The following is a 15,514-nucleotide window of genomic DNA, read 5'->3' as shown; positions in this document are numbered from 1 at the left end:
ATAGTGGGTAGTTGTAGTATCGAGTGTTCGGTTCTGCCAAATTGGATTCAGTTTTCAGGCTGCATTAAGCTACAGTAGAAGCTGCCTAGAAGCTGAGACAGAGATCATCATAGACAGAGGGGAAGGAGCCTGTAACAGTTCTAGATGGTGGACCCTTGATGCCAAGGAGTGCTTGACACAACCTAACAGGAAACCTGCTAGGTCCACTCCGTCGGCAGGCAGTGATGCCCTGTGTTGGGATGGACTAGAGCTTTGCCTATACAAGCCTTCCCCACAGGTTGAGCCCTTGGCTTCTGACAGCTAACAGGTCTTAGGTGGGTCCTTAGGCCAGTGGCAAGAGCAGGAGTCCAAGGCCAGGAGGAGGTCAGGGCAGGCAAGGTCAAGTCCAGGCAACAAATGAGAATGGTCAGGGGTCCAGGAAATCAGGCCGAGGGAGGACAGACAAGAGAAGTCAAGATGGAACAAAGGCAAGGAGAGGCAAGGCAGGGACACAGGAACAGGACTGGAACGAGGAACATAACACGAAGAAAGACAAGAACGCAGGAGAAAGCAACATGCACTGACGAGCAAAGCACAACAGGAGACCTATTGCTGAGGCAAGGAAATGCTGCAGGTCCTGTCATTTCATGTATTTGGTGAAACGGTATATAAATGTTTTAAATAAATAAATAAATAGGGCAGAGGGCTGATGTCATCAGGAGGATCACTCGAAGTCTTCCCGCCACTGTGCACATATTATGTGTGCACATACTTGTGCATCTATGGGAAGGGCCAGGTACAGAGACCTGGCAGCATGCACAGAGGATCCAGTGGCGTTCCTGCCGTGTTTGAGACTGGGCAGTCTTGGGGGTGAGTGTTGCAGCTCACGGGACTAGCCACAGGTCGCAGACTGTAACAGAGCCTTAGAAGGGAGTTGTCTTTCTGTGTTTTAATGTCTCCTGGCAAGGGCACCACAGATGTTCTCATGACACAATTGCTTGTGTCTGTCTCTGATATCTAACTGTTGGTGTGGACAGTTATCTCATAATACTTCCTGCTGAGGCACTATCGATTAAATAATTATACTTTGCCTTTCAGGAACCACAACGAATCCAGTCCTGCATTTGGCTGAATATTTCTATAGACTTAATTTCAACAGAGTAGAATATTTCAGTTCCTATAGAATTGTATTTACTGTGTTCAGAAATGAAGAAGGGAGTTTAATGAACTAGTCTTCTTTCAATTAGACTGATTATGTGTCTATAAAATTAAGTAGTCTAGTAAGTTTTGGAGGTACATCACTTAAAATATACCATACAGGTAGAAAAAAACTTGCTGCACAAACTACAGCTAATTTTCACTGAAATCCATATACATGTCCATTTTTGCAATCTTGCATCTCGGTGCATAAATTGTGATATATATATATAGAGAGAGAGAGAGAGAGATCTTAGGTCATTCTGGATCCTGTTTTCATAGGCAAAACATGACAGGAACACTTTTCAGTCCGATGTCTTCTAACATTAGAAGTTCTGCTACAAATTGGGCTGTCAGGGAAATAAAGAATACAGTATATGTCACATAATGCCTCAGTGCCACCCTTAACACCCACTCAGGGTTAATTCCGAGGCCACTCAGGAGGGTCCTACCAAGCACTAATAAGGCACATCTGCCCCTGCACAAGAATTCCTACATTGACAGCCTCCCACCCACCAGCTAGCCCCACTTACTGCTAAACAGGTTTCCCACCCGCAGGATATCACCTGTGGTTTCTAGAGACACTGAGGTCCCAAACGATCCAGGAATCACATAGCTCCTAGAAATGCACACACAGACCAAATACACAAAGTATTAGTCCGTCCAAGTCAGGGAGAGCTCACAAACTACCAAGTTTAACAGCAAAAAGTAGGAACAGTGAATGTAAAAATATAAAACAACAAGGATTAAATAGCAAAAGCTAGTTAAACATTTTCCACTATACTTATCTAGTGCTGAGAAGATCAGGACAAAGAATGTCCACATGAGCTGAACAGGGCCTCAACACAGAGATCTGCTCCCTCTGCCTCCCAAGCAGGAGCAGAGAATTCTAGTACCTTCAGGGCTAGTGCTCTGTCTGAAGGGCCAATCAGGGCACAGAGTACTAGCTTTAGTTCTCCGAGCAATGGCCAATGGTACTGCCGGATGTTTCAGTCTTAGAGCTTCCTCAGGGATGCTGGGATATGTATGGTGGCCAAGCCACATTCTGAGTCAAGTCAGCATCCCTGGCCTCTATTTGACCTACAGTGCAAAGGTCAAACACCACTTGCAGGCAGGCCAGCCAGAGGAAATGAGCTGTCTCTGGGGGGAAAACACAAGGCCTAAGGCAAAACAAATTACAGTGCACACAAAACTGCCTTTTTTTGCCATAGTATGCTATGCATCAAATGCTAGAAAATGAAAAATGCATTTATGGTCATGATGTTTTTTTTTTTTTTGACCCAGTAGTTTCTTCCTGCTCCTTTGGGCTTCCAACTCTGCCATAACTATGGTGGCATCTGGAATCATAAATCTTCATTCACAACTACCTGGGGATTCCCATTCCTAAACCCATGTTGTATCCCATCCCAAATCCCTGTCGTTGCAGTGACTGTTCTGCACCAGGACCCCTATTTCCAGCCACTAGATGTTGCCAGTGCATGATAACTGACTCTCTCCTCTCCCAAGGGGCTCCGAACACTGCCTCCGCAGAATCCCCAACCCCTGAAGACCTGCATCCAAACTGAACCCAGGCTCTCCATGTGGCAGTGCACACTGCCATAGTACTACCAGGCTGGCCCTGTCATGTATTTTAAATAAGTTTTGGCTAGTCACTTTCATAGAAATAATTATGAATGTGTGTTTTGTTCTATGAGGTATTTAAGTATTTCATTCATCTTGAGGTTTTTATTATTCTTGTAGGCCTTTAACAAGTACAAGAGGGAGGGTTTTCGCCTCCAGAACGTTGACAAGGCACCTCTGGCAAAAAGAAGGAAGATGAAGAAGACCAGTACCAGCACGGAGACCCGCAGCAGCTCCAGTGAAAGCTCCCATTCCTCTTCCTCTCACTGTCACGGTAAAACCTCACCCACAAAGATGCTGCAGCCAGCTAATCCCAGTGACAGCAATAACTCCAAAACCATCTTCCAGTTCACAGACTGAAGTGCAGCCAAGTCTGTCGCCAAGGGTGAATGCAGCCTGCACCCGTCAGGTCCTAGGCATATGGGCTCTGCTTTTACAGCTCCTTTCTTTCACTCCTGTCTAACGTTTGGCTAGAAATGGGGCTGTATTGTTACATTTATGTATAACTTCAGGGCTAGTGCCCATAGGGAGGGGGGTTCTCTCTCCAGATACTTAGATAATTGCCCACAAGCCAAATAGGATTTCCTGAACCAAAGTTGAAGGCTTATGACAAGGTCAAGGGCTGTTATACTGGCAATAGAGCTTCCTTCCAAAGGGGCCAATGGGTTTAACGGTTTTGAAATCAAAACATTTCACAAAGTTCTTCAGCTGTGAAGTTCCAGTCTGCTTGCCTGGAGCTCACCGCTGATAGTAACATTCCAGTGAAAAATCTTAGCACATTATACTGTGTTTGTATCAGAAACTTGTATTTCCTGCACTTAGAGGGTAAGGAATTCACTTACCATGGACTTGCTTATTTTACTTAGTACTAGCTTAAAAACAAGGTCTTACATTTCTGCTGCAAAAAGACACAGAAGCTAATAGCTTTTGACATGGTGCTATCTTCTCGTTCTTTTCATTTGAATGTTCATTCAAGCACAAACAAGCAGCAGTTAAAGAAGAAGGAATTGGAGAATTCTCGGAGAGTGGCACTTTTTTCTGAATTCCAGATGCTAAATGTGCCTGCCTGTTTTGAGAAACCTTTCTTATATTTGGGATGACTTAAGAATTCACACAGTGGTTGGGTATTGTTGGGAAAACATGCAGCAATTTTTTTTTCTGCATGTGTGTCAATGCATGCTCTGTGGCGCTGTGAAAGTTACTTTATATATTTGATGTCATATTTTGAATTGTTCAGCTGTGCTACGTGATCTTACCTAGTCTAGAATACAGTAAAACACTGAGTAAGCAAATCATGAATGCATAGCAAACTATAGACTTGAAAGTCAGTTTGTAAAGCTTTTTCTGTTGTCTGCCAGTCTGAACCATGTAGGATACAGTAACTTTGCTCTTTCTTGGAATTCCATAGTGAGGTGTTGCCAGCCGCTGAGTTCATGGTTTCTCAGAAATTTGTCCCTAGCTCAAGGTGCGTCTGCTCCTTTCCCAAAAATGCATCCAAAACCCAATTGCAAACCAGGACGCCGGTGGGCTTCGTCTAAGTGATAATGAACCTGAGGTTCAGAAGCCAAACATAAATCTTGCACAAAACTTAACAACTTTTGAAACCATAAGATAAAATTAAATGAATATATAAATGTTAAAATTAAGCAAAACCGATATTAGAATGTCTTGGCCACTTTTTTTGTGCTAGCATGAGTAGCCTTCCAGAGTACAAAATACCTGCAAAAGTCATGCATTCCCCAATGTAAATATTTATATGTTGCAGTTATATGGGAAACCATTTTCCTCCAAGAAAGAGGAGCTGAGATTTGTTTCTCTGCCAGGTTCTCATGCATATACAATACTGCACACTTTGTGCATCGCACGCATGGTGCACTGCATGAAGACTTAAATCAGTCCCATTGTGGTGGTTTTATTCCTTCCTATTTCTTTATGTGCAGCACTGAGAATTTGAGGTTGACCTTAAAATATTCAACATCAATAATGCAAATGCAGTAAGCCTACCGGGTCTGTGGAACGAAGCAGAATGCCTGTTCTGTGAAGGTTATAATTTCTGGAGTGCTTTCCTTACAGTTTGATTGTAACTGAGTTAACCCTCTCCTCCTTTTCTTTTTTAATATCTTGTGCTTTCTAAGAGTCTGGTCATCATCCAGCTGTTTTGTAAAGTGCACATTTCTGTTAGCCACTTTTAAATCCGAAATGGAAATGCCCCTCCCAGCCTTCTCCCAGGTTGTAGAAAACGTGTAAGTAGAATTAGGGGCATGTTATGGATGCAAACCACTTATACCCCAATGTGAGAGAAACTGACACTGTGCTTCACAATTCTGTACTATGTGGTGCTGCCTACTGCAGTGCTTTTATGATGTATTGTACATAAGCGCATTTAGAAGCAGCATTTGTGATGTGCACTGAAACATTTTGCAGTGACACCTTTTTGAGCCCGTAGAGCTTATTTTACAACCTTGCACCACTGCTCAGGTTTCAAATGATGAAGAACTTTGGCAGGGCTGCTTTCTGTGTCGAAGGGCCTCTTTCTAAAATTGTATCCGGTGGAATTCTGTCTGTAAGAGGTGGTACAGCTGGAGGCTGAAAAAGAATAACTTCTAAAATCAGGCAGACGTCTGTGTGATGTGTAACGTCAAGCCCTCCACGGGCTTTGAGCAGCAGCCCTGCCTAAAGCATTGTGCATCAGCCCTGGCATGGCCCTGTCCATGCCAGAGGGAAATGGGACGCTTGCATGCGCCTGCGGCTGGGGAGATCGTTGAGGCAGCACTCCCAGCCCCTGGCATAGTGCTGGTACCTGATGGTCTGACTTAGGTTCTGGAGGGAGCTGCAGCCCCAGACTAAGGCCCGTCTTTGTACTGGCAAAGCTGGTTGCAAATGAAGAACCATAGCTTGAGTAGAGGATGGTTCTGATTGAGGGGCATGAGGAAAATTGGCAGACCAAAAAAAAAAAAAGTACCACGCATTTTTAGCTGAATTTAGAAGTCATTTTTTGGCCCTGCTGTTGTACCGTAATAATTTCTGGGAAGACTTTGAATTGCTGCATATTTAGAAAGGGACACTAGAACATGAAGTCGCCCTTAAAGGGGAATTCTCCATTACAGATTTCAGTAATCAGCTATAATGCAGAGTGCTAGATGGAAGATTGTACTGTGCTGAGGGACATTTGACCCCTGGTATGTCAGTTCTGGAGAATAACAGATCTCTGTACTTACAAGGTGAAAAAGTACATCTGCAACATCTCAGATTTCAACCCAAAAACTGTTGTAAATGGACTGTGAAATAGCATTAGTGCTAATCAGGGCAATTATATAGAGCTAAATGTTATTAATAACGTGGTGCATTTCCGAGCTAATGACCCCATACCCTATGCAAACAGGTTATTAGAGCTGGTAGTTTGGCAGTGGTGCTCTTTACATGACCACGTACGGCTTGATCTCAAAGCCGCTGAATGGATTCTATAACGAAAAGGCCGAGAAGCTGTTGCATGTTGATTTTCTGGCACTTCAGCATTGACGACAGAATCATTTTGATAAATTTTCTGGTGCTGGCATCAGTGACTTTTACAAAAGCTTTCTGACTGCCTCCCGCTCTTGCAGGACATTTTTTAGCTGTCTGATTTTTGCCTTTTATTTACAAGCAGCTTCTAAAACTGCAAGTCCCTGAATGCAGTGCAGTGTGAGTTTAAATTTGCTTTTTCAGTACTTGTGAAATTGGCCTTGATGGCAATGTTCCTGGAAAGGCAAGCCAAACAGCAGTTGCATGATAGCACACGTCTTGTGATCTTGTAAACACTGCCAGTGAATTAGGGGCTTAGTCTTTACCGAAGCAAACTGGAATTGAAACTGCACGTTGAGCTATTTTTCCCATGCAACCGTCAGGGCATCTTTAAGACGGTTGTTACAAAAAAGGCTGTACTTAATTACACTTTCTACTGGTTTTACAGCCCAGGTTTTGTAAATGTAGTTTAGCAAGGAAGGGTCCCTGCTGAGAGAAGTGTCGTTCTATAGGACAACACATACTGTCCCATTAATAGACATTTAGTTGAAGAGTTTTAATTGCAAAGGTGTTGACTCTGAATATAAGATTTTTGCCTGCCTAGGAGAAAAGCTGCAGCAGCATAAAAGTCCATTAACCAGTGGGCTGCTTATTTTCAAGGGAAGGAGAGCGCGCGGAGTCTTACAGGTGATTGTCAGGGAGCAGAATATACTCCAGGAAAGCTCCATCCTTTCTTTCAGATGTGTTTGGCCTTGATTTTGCCCTCATTTTAAACTGCCCGTCCCCAAGGGCTGGAAGGAAGTCGTCTTAGCCTGGGTCGGCGGCCAGCGGGACTGCCATACTAGCGAGCATTGCCTTCCCTTCCTCCTGGCGCTCCAGCTTGTCACTTTTACCCTGCTAGCTGCAAAGAATGTGTGCAGCATGAACAGAGGAAGCTGTGACACCCACAAGAGACAGGAACGGGCACGGAGATTTCTTGCTCTCTAAGCAGCCCTACTGCCTTGACTCTTGCAGGCTAGTATTGGCAGCATTGCTTTGTTTTCTTTTAAAGGCGAAAACATGACGTTATTCTCAGGATGAAATGGTTTTAGGGTGCTATCCAAAAAAAAAAAAGCAACATCATGGCATTAACATTCAAAATAAAGCAGCATAAAATGAGTTCTACAGAAAGTGAGGCTTAGGAGATGGTAAAAAGGCTGTGAGTTATAATTTGTGATTTTATGTCCTGTCCCGTCCCCCAAATAACTTTGGCGTGACCTAACCTCGCTGCCCCAGATTCTGTGTGGAGGTAGGATTTTGAGGGGGACATCAGACTCTTCCTTTTTCCGAAGCTGCTGAATGATTTGGGGAAGGGAGAGTCAGAATTTCAGTTTTGTGTTAGATGTGTGTGTTCCCTCCCCCCCAATAATTTTGAAACGGGAGAACCTAGCTGTACTGAACTTGTATGAAGGTAAGTCCTTGGGGGAGACATCCGACTTTTCTACTTTTCAAAGTTAATAAATGATTCAGTGGGTGAGGAACATGGGAGGTGGGCAAAATTTGCACCTTTCAAAAAAAAAAAATGCATGAAGGGTTGAACTGAGGCTAACTGGAATCTTAGATCTTGTGCTCGTTTCCAAGTTGGTTTACTGGTTTAGTCAAATTCCTTTTATATCACCTGTCACTGTGCATTTTTATTATGCATCAAAGTGACTGATAATTGTAATCTGCCTGATGGAACAGAGCCAGTTGCAATGCCTCCATAGATTTTAATGTACAGGAGCTGCACTGCAGTAAGTTCAAACAAGCCATTTTCAGATGTTACTTTTAGTGCTTTTTAACTCTTGTAAAAAGGCATGTAAGGGCAGGCCTGGATTTCCCTGTGCCTAGGGCAGCAAAACTCTGGGGGCAGCTGTGTCCCAGGTGTGCTGAATCTCACTCGGCAGAGAAAAGTTTTTTGCTTTCTGCTCCAGTCCCTTCTTCTCTCTTGGGTCGATGCAATACCATCCGCTGGCCACAGTGCATGGCTCAAAGCGCGTCCATAACCCCCAATGCAAAAGGGGGTTAGGGTGTCCAAAACACGCATCCAATCGCACACATAGGTAATAGCGCTCATCGCATGTAAATGCGTGTTGGTGAGGCTATTAGCTATTCCCCTGATGCCAAAATAAATGTGTGCCTGACGGTCATTTTTACTCACCAAAATTAACGCCTGCCCCGAGGACAAAGGGGAGGCCAGAGAGCCCAGCAGGGAGCAAAGAAAATCCACTCTGCTCCCTCCGCCTGTCATTCAGGGACAGGAGGGGAGCTGGAACAGAGAGCAGAGTAAAGAAGGTTTGTGCCTTACACCACCTGCTCTAATGTCCCTCATCCAAGAGGGGGAAGGCAGCACCAACAGTACGTAAGGGCAGCAAAATCCTAAATCTTTCAATCCATCAGTGCATCTGATGGAAGGTGTAGCCCAGGTCTGGCACTTACCCTTGAGCTGGATCTGAGAAGTGCAAGGTCTGTTTTATTAGGGTAGAGTTCCTTCATTGTTTCATTCTCTGGTGATGGACGAGCTTCCAAGTGCTCCTGTTACTAAAACATATTCATGTCTTTTGTTTACATTTTTACAGGAAAAAGAAAGTTGTAGAATGCATAGTATTTGTATTAGTTGGAATGTCTCTGCATTATACTTCTCCTTATACTATTATTATTATTATTATTTTAGCCCCCTGTGTCAGGAACATTTATACTGTGAAAATGAACTTCTGAAATTCGAAACGTGAATTCCTCAGCTAAATTAAGCTTCTTACTCCACCCACAACTGTGAAATACACGGAGGAGAAGAAATGTGGCTTCAGAAATTCTTTACTTTCTAAGAGCTGCAGTTTTACAAAATGTGCACCGAGATTTTTCCATCTTGGATTCTTTTCATTTGTGACCCTTTCGCAGGCATGGGCTTTTGTTATAAAGGTGTGCCTGAGAATAACATTACTCTTTTGTGCTTTGTATATACTTAGAACTTTTGTACTATTAGAATATAATTGGGAAATGTAAACATTTTATACTGTCGTGAAGTTCACTCCAGGCTTTTTCAAACCTGTTGTTTATATGCAGTGCTTTTTTACATAAGAACATAAGAAATTGCCATGCTGGGTCAGACCAAGGGTCCACCAAGCCCAGCATCCTGTTTCCAACAGAGGCCGAACCTGGCCACAATAACCTGGCAATTACTCAAACACTAAGAAGATAAGTAAATAGTGCTAGAAAGAGTTTTATGTGTATTACAAAGTAATATGACTAGCATATTCATTTAAACATTCAGGGGCATGCTTTGAATAACTACAGAGCTCCAGGCCTAATTCCAACCATGCACAACACTAACCATCTTCAGAGGGATAGCCGTAGTAGACTGGTTTGGCAAAAATGACAGGAGTTGAGTGGCACCTTACAGACTAACCAGTGCTTTAATAAATTGCTTAGTTTATAAGGTGCAAGCCGACTCCTGTTATTTTTACAAAACTAACCAGATTTTCCAACACAAGAAACATGGACAAGGTGACTCCGAAGAACAGGTTGATGTATGGCTAAATGTTGAAAAACGAGGAGCAAAGTTATGCATATAAATAGAATACCACTTATGCTAATCAATTGCATGCATAAATCTTTAACACCTCCAAAATGACCCCTTTTTGTGCAGATACATTTCTGCATGTAATGAAATTATGATCATATTTTTAGATAACTGGAAATCCTGAGCGCATGGGGCTGGGTTGTACATGTAACTCCTTAAGCTTTTGAAAGTTTGCCCCTAAAAGCATAGGATTCAAGTTTTATAGTCTGCAGTGGATTACTGTAAAAATATGAAAAGTGAATGTATCATATGGCAGAATGGGAGTACTGCATTAGCCTGCCAAAAGTAAAATCTGTTAAAAATAATTACAGAAAATTGTTGGTTAAGTTTGCTGGAGGAAGGGGGCCTTAGTGGTTCTGCTAGCTTGCATCTTTAACCATTTGTTAGCTGTAGAAGGGTAACATTTATTTCCCATCTACTTTGTTAGTTTTCTTTTAGCAAACATTACATAGGGAAGTGAGATTTCCGCTTAAATAATTTTATTAGGGATGAAGCAGACTGCTTCCTTTGTGCAATCTACTTTCCATACTCCTGCCATAGGCCGGATCAAATAACTAAAAGTTCAGATTCCTTCATCTTTAAGAGACTATAATGGAGCATCAAATAAATGTGTCCTTAGCTTCATTTTCAATGTTTGACTTTATAGAATCATGTTATATTGAAATAAAAGTTTTAATGGTGCATGGATTAGAGTCTGTTGGGAAGAAAAGGAAATGCAACTTTTTAAAAACAAAGACCAGAATAAACTAGTCTCTACCCAATTTAATTAGAAATGTTCACTCCTTTAGCCATATTGAATTATTGTTTATTTATACTTATTTCCAGTTTACTGCACAGTCCACACTGAGGTTCTAGCAGAGAAAATACTCAACAGTATGGTAGGTTCCTTTGCGTAGATAAACTCTGAGCAAGCTGAATCGGAGAGCTTACATCCATAGACCCTTCCTCTCCAACAGTGGTCAGTAATGTTCTACTCTGTTAAAGCAGACTTATTCTTCTGTTTTAACCTCAAACACAAAAGAAGTTACAATATGTTATCGTAACATCTAAATTGAAAATAGAGAGAAAGACAGCCTATATCTCTTGTCTGGGGGAGGGAAGAATTACCATATATACTTATATATAAGTCAATGGGCGATTTTGAGAGCAAAATCCATTGAAATCCATTGACCCATGTATAAGTCAAGGTTTAAAATGAGCGATCTATCAGTAAGGTAAGAATGTCCAAATTAAAAAATGTCATGCAGCACGCTAACTTTAGGACAGGTCAGCAGCATGACCAGAGTTAGCCATTTTGGCAGCTGGCGCATATGTACGCACATACCTTGGGAACGTTATAGTATATGCAGAAAAACTGATAGAATGCATGTATAAGTCGACCCAGCTTTTTTGGGCTTATTTTCTGGCATAAATTTCTCGACTTGAACATAAGAATACAGGATAGTCTCGCCTTTTCCAGTTCCTGTCTGTTGAGCTAAGTTTCTTTGCCTGCAAAGTCATTTGTATTAAAATAAATGAAGGATTTGCAATTCAAAAGATCTGTGAAAGGCAAGTATTTTTGGTGACCATGGTTTATCTGTAAAGTTGGAAGCCTGTAATATTTTACATTGTTGAAATATTTTGGTTACTAGAACTTCATTCCCAGATTAAGAAGCTCAAGTGCCCAGAGATTTATGAAAGATTGTGTATTTTGCTTTAATAGAGAAGCTTTTATTCTTTAATTGACTTTTTTCTGTACATATTTTCCAAGCTAGAGAAAATAGTATTGAATAATATATATTGCTGGTCTATCTGATAATATATATATATATATATATTGCTAGTCTAATGTAACAAGTGAATAAAGTTTAATGTAAGAAACTATTGTTAAAATGTAAATGATCAGTTCAATTTAAAAAAGTTATTGGCTATCACAAGATAGCTTTAAAGTAGCAGAACTCTGATGTTCATTCTGTCTGACTTCTAATATGAATAACTGTTTCTTTGGTTTTTTTTTAACAGGCTGAGACCGAAATTCAGTGCCACTTAGCCAGATAAGTTCAGACATATCCAACTAAGTGGCACAGTTTAAGTATTCGGCTGCAGTTAGCTGAGTAAATACTTAAAGGTGAATTTTAAAAGCCCAATGCATGCATTAATTAGGGGATGCTCGAATATGTTAGGCTCGCGTGTGCCAGGCAGATTTTAAAAGCTGCCGGATATGTACGTAAATGCTGCAGCATGCACATCCCAAAAAGAGATGGGGACTGAACAGGGGCATGGGTGTTTTGGGGCGCTGATGCCCCCATGCTGTAAAACTTTACTTCTGCTACGGATGCCGTGTAAGTTATAAAATAAAGAGAAATAGGCAGATTGGCGGGGTGTTAAGGGTCAGGGATAAGCGGGGGGTGTTGAGACTATTAAACCAGGGGGTTTTGAAAAACCTATCTTTTAAATGGGTGAACTGGGGACGAAATGGTAAAACTAGAAATGACAGTGTGGTAGAAGCGACATTTGTACGCGCTCACTTAAAATTTGGTGCTCATGTGCGTACATGCAGACTATTTTATAACGTTCAAATATATGCGCGCGAGTTATAAAATAGCCGCATCCCTGGGACCTGGGCCGATGAATGTGTGCACCCGCACACCAGTTTGAAAGTTAACGCCTTATTATTTATCCGGCTAAGTAGTGGGAAGGGAATGGGCATAACGGGGAGGAGCTGGATAAATTATCCAGCTAACTCCAATATTCAGAGTTAGCCAGAATTATTCGGCGTACGCTGGTTGGCCTGTACATCTGTCCTAAGTTTAGCCGGATAAACTTATCTGGCTAACTTTAAGATAGCCGGATATATTCAGCAGCGTGGCGGCACTGCTGAATATGTAGGATAAGTTAATCAGATACTTTTATCCGGCTAACTTGCTGAGCTGCCCAGCAGCTGAATATGGACCTTGCTGTCTCCAAGCAGGAAGCTTGTATATTTAGAATTCCAGTGCCCATGAATTTACTTTGAACAGATGAAATAAGCCTCAAATTTACTTTTTTAAATATTCTGTTCCATTTAAACACAATGAAACAATATATTAAAAGTATCTGAGCTCCTATATCAAGAAATTGCATTCCTGGATCTCTTCCCTTCCAGTAGACTTGTATTTGGCATATTCAGAATTAATTGTGCCGTTTATGTGCATTTGGAAAGGAGCAGTTCAGGAACCTCCCTACTTAAGCATCCCATACTGGGGAATATTTGAAAACATTTTGACTTCATGAACCACAACAAAGGTTGGTATTAGCAAATGCAGAATTTTCATTTGGTGATTTAAAAAAACTAGCCTAAAGATATACCTGTAATTGAAATCCTTTTCCATGCAGGGATAACTTGAAAAGGGAAGAAAAACTTGTAAACAAAGAATTTACTAAATGCATAATGAAACCTCTGATGTGTCTTTTTTTTTTTTTTTTTTTTTTTGCTCTTATAAAGCAATTTGAAGGATTTTGGAATTATTGCTGGTACTGATATTTGTATCATATGAGTCCTCTGATTTTGCTGTGCTAACTTAGGAGCCTGTGTGCAAAACATTTTCCCCCTAGACAAAAACTGGGAAAATCCCTTTAATGCATCAGGCCCTTACAGATTCATTTTTAGTTTATTTTTTTTCTTTTTGTTATGATACTTCATTTGATGCCACAAAGATAAAAACAATCTGTGCTTTAGTCTTACATTTTGAATATGGGGTCCATAACCTGTTTATTCCAGGTATAAACATATATTAAACATACCTCGAATAATCTAACATAGTTGTGTGTATGAACCTTTTCCTCTGTTCTTTCTGAATACAAGTGTATAAGAAATCTGCATTATATGAGTGAGATATGGAGGAGTCACAGCCCCAAATACATTCCATCTGCCATAAAACGTTTCATCATATATCCCATCTTTAGTTGCATTAGCATTTAAGCAGAATTGTAGAGTCTATAGCAGTGTTAGGCAACTCCGGGCCTCAAGTGCCGCAAGTCTGTCAGATTGTCATGATGTCCACTCTGAATATGCATGAGACACAGTTGCATCTCATACACATTCACTGTGGATATCATGAAAATCTGACCGGTGTATGGCGCTCAAGGACTGGAGTTGCCTACTCCTGGTCTATATAGACTGGCTTTTCAGTTTCAGTAATGAGAGAGCAGATTATTGAATCACAAACATTTTTATAACTCCTAAGCAAAATCTGAGAATTGTCAGTTCCTCTGAGATGCGTTTGGTTCTCCCTTTTCTATTTGCACAATAAGATCTCATTTTAAAAAGTAGCATTTTGAACCAGGAAGGGAAAGTGATCATGTATTCTGTGGGAGACCCCTGCTGCCCCTTGAGCAGTGCATTGTTTTAGGCAGTATTACTTGTTGCTTTCTGGCACGATTTGTAGCAGAGAAAGTTGAATATAGAACGGGAGGTAAAATTAAAAAAAAAACCCAAAATATTATTGCAGACATCTAGGATATTCTGCTCACTAATAGTCTGCCAGGTTCTGAATGGTGAAGCACAGCAGATCTACTTTCTCTTTTATAAGAGCAAAAATACCTAAGATGTTTCATAATGCTTTGACTACTACAAATATTTTAATAATGTGTTTGAATAGTTTGTGCAGTATATATTTCCTAATATTTTGAAGCAATGTATATCAAAGTTATATGGTGTACACGTTATTAAACTGCACTAGATTAACTTGCAAGTTTAGAGGTACCATGTATATTTTACTGAACTAGAGTGCTTTTTTACTGATGTCTTTATATGTGTGACAGAAAACTGGATTCGAGAGATTCCAGAAATCAGAGCTATTGACTTTGGTCTGCTTCTTTGATCTAAATGTCACTTTTTAACTCTAGCAATGAGGTAATTTATATAAGAAATAAAATTAGGTTGGTGCTCCATTATTTTGAGTACAGATTAAATTTAGACAAGTTGTTTTTATCACATTGTCTAGCACTGCACTTAATTTTGGGGCTGCAACAGCCAGGGTAAGTGAAGTCAGTTTTACAGTTTATGCTATTCTGAATTCACAAAGCATTTTTTCCTGAAATGTAGCTGAGGTGAAATGTAGGTAGTGGGACGAATGTCCAAATAAAAACATTAACTCTGGTTTTTTTTTTCATTGGAGAAAAATGTCATTTTTAATAAGATGGTGATAAGAGCAATCTGGTAGCATTGGACAGGTTTTTAAAATTTATTTTATTTTGCACTTACTAATCACCTCTATGCAACACTCATGATTTACAGAATTAAGTCATCACATAACCAAACCACAACAATGCATTGTCCTTCCTCAGAATTGGGCTGAGGTATGGCTTGCCATAATTTCATGGTGCTTCTTTTAAAGAAACTGTTGAAGTATGATGTAATCTATATGTCAATTTCTAAACAACATCATGTAGGCCAACAAGCTTTGCCATTGCCAGAGTAGTATTATAGATTAACGAGACCTCATATGTGTGGCGGGCTATTCAAACACAAGCCCTACTGCCACTATTAGAAAGAAATGCGGTGATGTTGATAGCTTTTGCACCGTCTTAATGTTATAATCATTGGTCTCACAGAAGAAATGGGTATATAACCGTAACTCATGTCAGTTTACAAAGCAG

General features: G+C 40.8%; 1 protein-coding gene across 1 annotated transcript in view; it reads left to right on the top strand.

The window, feature by feature from the left end:
* The window catches only part of RPS6KA5 (ribosomal protein S6 kinase A5), a 277,526-nt gene extending 272,184 nt beyond the window's left edge, over positions 1-5,342 (top strand). The window contains exon 17 of the mRNA XM_029597788.1: positions 2,917-5,342. Within this exon, the coding sequence (XP_029453648.1) occupies positions 2,917-3,156 (240 nt within the window). The 3' untranslated portion in view covers positions 3,157-5,342. The remainder of the gene's footprint in view (positions 1-2,916) is intronic.
* The last annotated feature ends 10,172 nt before the right edge of the window (positions 5,343-15,514 follow it).

The sequence above is a fragment of the Rhinatrema bivittatum genome, chromosome 4 (genome assembly GCF_901001135.1).
Source record: "Rhinatrema bivittatum chromosome 4, aRhiBiv1.1, whole genome shotgun sequence".
Classification (NCBI taxonomy): Eukaryota; Metazoa; Chordata; class Amphibia; order Gymnophiona; family Rhinatrematidae; genus Rhinatrema; species Rhinatrema bivittatum.
This window is presented reverse-complemented; position numbering and strand designations above follow the sequence as displayed.